Source organism: Vipera ursinii, assembly GCF_947247035.1.
Source record: "Vipera ursinii genome assembly, chromosome: 5".
Taxonomy (NCBI): Eukaryota; Metazoa; Chordata; class Lepidosauria; order Squamata; family Viperidae; genus Vipera; species Vipera ursinii.
In genome coordinates, this window is record NC_139518.1 from 75,146,760 (window position 1) to 75,152,759 (window position 6,000).

Genomic DNA, 6,000 nt, shown 5'->3' on the forward strand with positions numbered 1-6,000 from the left:
TTGAGGACTACCTGTAGTGTTATATATACTAATGTGAACTCCTGGAGAAAAGGTGGGATACAAGTCTGATAATTGAATCTTTTTTGCAATGCTTTAATTTGGATGCCTCTTAAAGGGGAGGAGTGAAAAAATCAAGATGGCATCTACAGATACATGGTTGAATCCCCCCCTCTTTTTTGTGACAGGCTTTGATCACACAGATGTTATCTGGAATTTTTCTGCCTTCCTTATGGATGCCCCAAAATGACTGCAATGAGCAACAAGTTAGCACTGATGGTCTAAGTCAGGGGTCCCCAACCCTGGTCCGCAGCCCACTACCGGGCTGTGGCCTGTTCGGTACTGGGCTGCACAAGTGGCTTGCCAGCACATGAACATACACAGCTCAACTTGTGTGCGCAAGCCTGCCGCTTCTGTGGACCAGTTCCTCTCTCTACCTCCGCCCCCCCCCCCTGGCTGGGCCACCAAGCCGTAAAGGTTGGGGATCGCTGGTCTAAATAGAACCAGAGGTAACAGAAAAGGGACACCAAGAGAAGTTTGGGTAGACAAAAGGGTCATTCAACAAACCTATGGTGGGAAGCAGCCTAGAAAAAGTGAACGACATAGGCTACACACAACTGCATGGGCTTGGAAAGATTAGAAGAAAATCAGTGCATGATTGGATAAGTAAATCTATTGCTTTGCTTTTGGGCTTGACTGTTTGTAACTAAGATGGTTCCCATTTGGTTGATAGCGTTATTTGTGACGTTTGCTTATCCACAAGAAAGGGGCAGAAGAGACTGTCATGCTACACTTGAGCAGCAAAGGGACAGAGTGGCATAAGGAAAGCTGAGGTTAAGAGAAAGGATTACTGGGTTGGTGTTTGCCTGCCCTTTCAGCTGCAATCCATTTTGCTGGACAGATTTCTGTAACATTCCCACTATTTGTAAGCATTCGCCTAGGGAGAGATAAACTATTTGCATATCACTCCTTTGAATTCTTTCAATGCCTTTGATAAGAGATAGCCAACGCTTTTGCCCTGCTGACATTAATCTGTGGATCTGTCCTCTTTAAAAGCCCACATTCCATATCTATAAACATGTAAACAGTTATTTCCAGTTGCATCAGCAGTAATGGCTGTCTATGTTCCTTTTTTATTTATACTGTACTCTTCCTTCTATAAACAGGCCAATTGATGCTGAAAGGAATCTGCTCCCCTCCTTTCCCAACAAAATTCAAAGAAAGAAACATGTCAAGTCTATTTTGCTTGGAATAAGGCAGTGCCATTTCTCATTATTTAGACCATTCCTTTAGCATGAGTTACAAAATAAAGGATGTACGTCCTTTGAGTTTGGGCTCTGTACTTCCCCTTCTTGTGCGTTGCAACATGTTCTTTGCTGCCACTGTTCCTTCCTATTATTTCTTCTCCCTCCTCCCTCCCCAATTTCTTTCTTAAATAATGCTGACTGTACAAGTTTGCACAGAAGGAATATATAGGAAATGGGGGAGGGAGAACTAGAGACAGATTTCTGGGCTTGCAAAATTGTTGTCATGGTCCTATATTTTTCTAAAAAGCATTCACTTCCCTCTCCTTCCCCTTCTACGTCTTTTTCATAAGTGATTTGGAAGAGGGTTGAAGTCAGCAGGTACATTCAGGAAAAAATAATCACGAAAGATTTTCTAACTTCCATCAAAACCAAAGTAAGAGACCAATGATCTGTGCTCTCTGGATCAATGAGGGAGTTAATACATTGTGGGAATACCAAAAAGAGGTATATAGGAATGAACTTGGGAGACCAGGCAAAGAGATGCTGCTTAGGGACTGGTCAGATAAGAGGGAGCATAGCCCACAACAGCATAGTGGGTGGAGCAAGAGCTCAGAAAAGACCACACACACACTGCTAAGTTTTCAGGCTGTAGAAGTGATGACAGGAGAATAGTACTTTAGGACTTGTAAGATTGTGTTAATGTAGCTTTACAATAAAATAGAATTAGCTTATCTGGTCATGTTTCCTGTCAGATTTATCCGGTAAGGTTTATATCAGTTTTGCAAATTTGAAAGTACAATTCTTCCATTGTCAATTTTGCAGCCCAATAACTTAGGGAGAGTTTCCCCCGCCTCGTACCTCTTGCTCCACCCACTATACAACTGTGGGCTACGCTTCCTCTTATCTGACTGTTTCCTAAACAGTATCTCTTTACCTGGTCCCCCAAAGTCATTCCCACATATCATTACAATTTACTTCCCCTCCAAATTTAACCCAAATGGAACCAGTCATGCCTAACTCAATCAAGTTAGTCAAGTTATGGTAGCATTGTTGCTGAGACAGTTAACCTATTTTGCATTACTAGTTCTCCAAGAAAAACAGCTGAAGGCCACAAAGCTTCCTGCCAAGGTTAGAGCATGTAAAACACACCTCCCAAAGATAAATGAGCTTCAGTAGCCAAGCCAAGTCTACTGCTGCTTGCCTAGCCAAGGGGCCAGTGAAGTTCTAAAGCATTGACAGTGTTTTCCTGGCACAAGAGTTTCTGGAAGTGAAGAAAGTCCATTCTCTAATTTGTAAACTTTCACCAGATATTGTTTCCTCCATTACCACAACTAGGAACCAAGGAACCAAACTTTGCTTGCCTGTCCTACAAATGTATTCTATAGTCTATACCCTGTTGGGGAAACTCTGCTCTTGGAATAAAGAAAATGTTAAAGATAGGTTTTTTGAAAGGGATGCTAATAAAGTTGCTATTACAATACCGATACCCAAAGTTTCATATTGGTTTCATCACTATAAAAGCGTATAGAACTCTCTCACTGCATCTGCTTAATATCCCCAGAGCTGAGAAAGGCTTTTATAGCCCTTTTCAGGCCACACCTGTGGCTTATGTGAAGGGAGATTTTGTAAGCATTCTGTTGCACAACGACTGTCCTTGCAGGCTAGTTAAGTGGAGGACATTATTCACTATGTTTGTCCCTGCCTCACTTAGAATAAGATTAGGATCAAATTATTGATGGTAGGTTAATTCAAGGGCTTGGACCTCAGAATGGTTGAATTATCTTCTTGCAGATTTATTTCCAACTGATAATAGGTTGCTGCTTTTGCTTTGTCATTAAACTCAAAAATTATTAAGTTCTTTATCACAGCCCTGACTTTATCTTGTTTTAATCTCTTTATATGTAGTGCTCTTTTTATTAGCATATTTTCTCTTATTGTTTTCTTTATTGTATACTATGCATATTGTTATAATCTGCGTTTACAACAATAAAATGCTTTACTTTATAACTAAAGTGCTTTATTAATACTTTACTATATTAACCAGGTTTGACACAATTTAGTTTCATTTTAATTAGCCAAGATAATCTACTTGCTGTTCTTGGCCTACACAATGCCAGTGCATGGCAAAACATGAAACATGAGATATTTGTTCTCATAGATGTTATTATTAAAGCTGACGTTATTACTTCCATTTAATATATTTCCTTGAAATACCACTTATGCGAACTTTATTTATTTATTTAGTTAGTTAGTTACATTTATATACCGCCCTATTCCTTGAGGACTCAGGGCGGTTTACAGGGAATTAAAAATCCAACATACAAAAGTTAAAAACCAAATTAAAAAATATTAAATTGACCCTGTACTCAATTAAAAAGAACCCCCAATTAAAAATTTCTCCTCAGCCTGGGCCCGAGAGCTCGAAGAGCCAGGTCTTCAGGCCCCGGCGGAATGATCGGAGGTCGGGGGCAGTTCTCAGCTCCACCGGCAGCTGGTTCCAGAGGGCAGGCGCTCCCACTGAGAAGGCCCTATCCCTGGGTGTCACCCGCCGGCAATCTCTTACCGGCGGGACCCTGAGCAGACCCTCCCTGTGGGAGCGCACTGGGCGAAGGGCGTTTGATGCCGGCAGCAGGTGTTCCCTCAGATATCCCGGAGTATAATTAGGGAGTATAATTCTTGTTATGTATTCCATTACAGGTTATTCTTGTTTTTATTCTATTACAGGTTACAGAAGCGTTCCCTGGAAGTCCAGGACAAATTACTCTTCACACAATACCTTTTCTCATCTGCGGAGGTGATGGATTTGTTCATTCCAATTTAGACGGATGCATAGATTCAGCCATAAGTGTTGTGAAGGCTTTAAAGGCCAGTTTGTAGAATTTTCATTGTTTTCTCTCTGAATATCAGCTCATTTTTATGATGAGTTATACACTGATATACCAATGAATAGGTGTTTGATATACCCGTCCTCTGTTTCAGAGAAATAAAGAATGGAAGTCTTGAAATGTCACACAGATTTATCACAAGAGAAGTGGATGCTGCTTATTTATTAGCGCTTCCATGGAGGCACTAATGTGACAGCTTTTCTGGCTTCATGGTGTGTCAGGAATATATGAAGAATGGCTGTATTCTTGATGTCTCTTCCCTGGTCACCCCCTCAAATTGCTAAAAATCTCACTGTGAACAAAAGGGAAGGAATCTTAGCTTATTTCCTTAATGATTGCAAGCCCAGACCTACACAAGGAACTACTATGGTGGCTTTCCCATTCATATTCACATGATAAAATTATCATTCTGGATGTTTTCATTTATTTTATTTATATATCAAATTTAGAAACCACTCCCTCAGAGTGACTCTGGTTTGTGAGGTTTTGAAAAACGATATTTTCCTTGGATGTGATTTTTCTACAGACAAGCAGGATGCATTGCTTTTCTACACGATTACATGAGAAACTCAAACTATATTTTGGTTATTATCTAATTGTGGAAGAATGGGAAATGTGTAGAATGGGTGTAATTATTTTTCTGGATGTAAGACAATAATCAAAGCCTCTCACAGTGCATTGTGGACTCACAAAATTCATAAGAGAAAAAAAATGTCTCCTAATGCTGTCAATTGCAATTCAAATGACTACCTGTTCTTTTCCAACAATGAGCAAAATGGGCCTTACCTCCTAATACGTGTGCAAAAATTGTGCTCCAGTTTCTTTCTGATAGGGATTAAAAAATGTGTCATTGTCAATCCTATAAATGGGTCAGTCTTAAAATCTCTCTGCTGTACAGATGAAAGAATTAAGAGGATAGAAAGAATTCTAAGCAGATTTGTGTCTCGCAAGAAATGTGTTTCACTTGAATTTGTTACCTTGTAGTGTTAACTGTCATATACTCTCTTTTCATTTGGGTTGCCAAAACTGCAAATTTCAACAAATTTAAGTGAATGGAGAGTGAATGCAAGAATTTTCCAAGAACTCGGTATTTCTTGACAAGATAATTGGGTGCTCCAATTGTGAACCCCAAGTTTTTCAAGTGGTCAGAGACTACCATGGAAAAGAGAGGGTAGCTAACTCTCTGTAACACTAAATGTTCTGATTTCCAGGAATGCTGAGTTACAGCTTGTAAGCATCCCCAGAAAGTGTGAATATAATCAGGATGAAGAATCACTGTATTTCAGCATCTGGCCTCACTATGGTAATCTCTGTTCTTAGCATAGTAATTGAGCCTTAAGCTGAAAATCCCAGTATAAGTCTCATTCAATGAACTGCAATTTTAAATCTAGTTTGAAAACAAGGGGAGAAAGTGGTCTGGTTTAGGGCTGTGGTTCTAAACAATATTCTTATATCTGTATCAAAAATCAATATCTTTTTAGGTTGTTATTCTTTTTTTAAAAAAAAACTGTTCAACTGAGAAGTGGAGTAGATCATTCTCTAATGCAGAATGAATAGTGAGCCTAGCCTTTGTCAGCGGAAATCTTTACTATGCTCATTGGGAAAGCTCAATTAACAAACTGTCAACCCACATGTCCTGTTCAGGAGCTGAGGATGACAAATGATCACAAGTGACCATTATTTTTTCCCCACCTTGAATGTTTTATGCAGGCAGAAAATTACCTTTTCCCATCCTCCTTACCCCCACACAAATAAAAAGAAGAGGAAGACAATGGTATTTTAACAAGATGAGTTGTTCAGACCAGCATTTGCAAAACGATCAGTGACCTGGGCAGACAAAGATCACACAGGGAAATCAGAATTAAATCTTT

At 39.6% G+C, this 6,000-nt stretch overlaps 1 protein-coding gene across 1 annotated transcript in view; it reads left to right on the top strand.

The window, feature by feature from the left end:
* RNLS (renalase, FAD dependent amine oxidase) overlaps positions 1-4,989 on the top strand; it is a 149,452-nt gene extending 144,463 nt beyond the window's left edge. The window contains exon 7 of the mRNA XM_083365029.1: positions 3,969-4,989. Coding sequence (XP_083221155.1) covers positions 3,969-4,121 — 153 coding nt within the window. The 3' untranslated portion in view covers positions 4,122-4,989. The remainder of the gene's footprint in view (positions 1-3,968) is intronic.
* Positions 4,990-6,000: the final 1,011 nt, after the last annotated feature.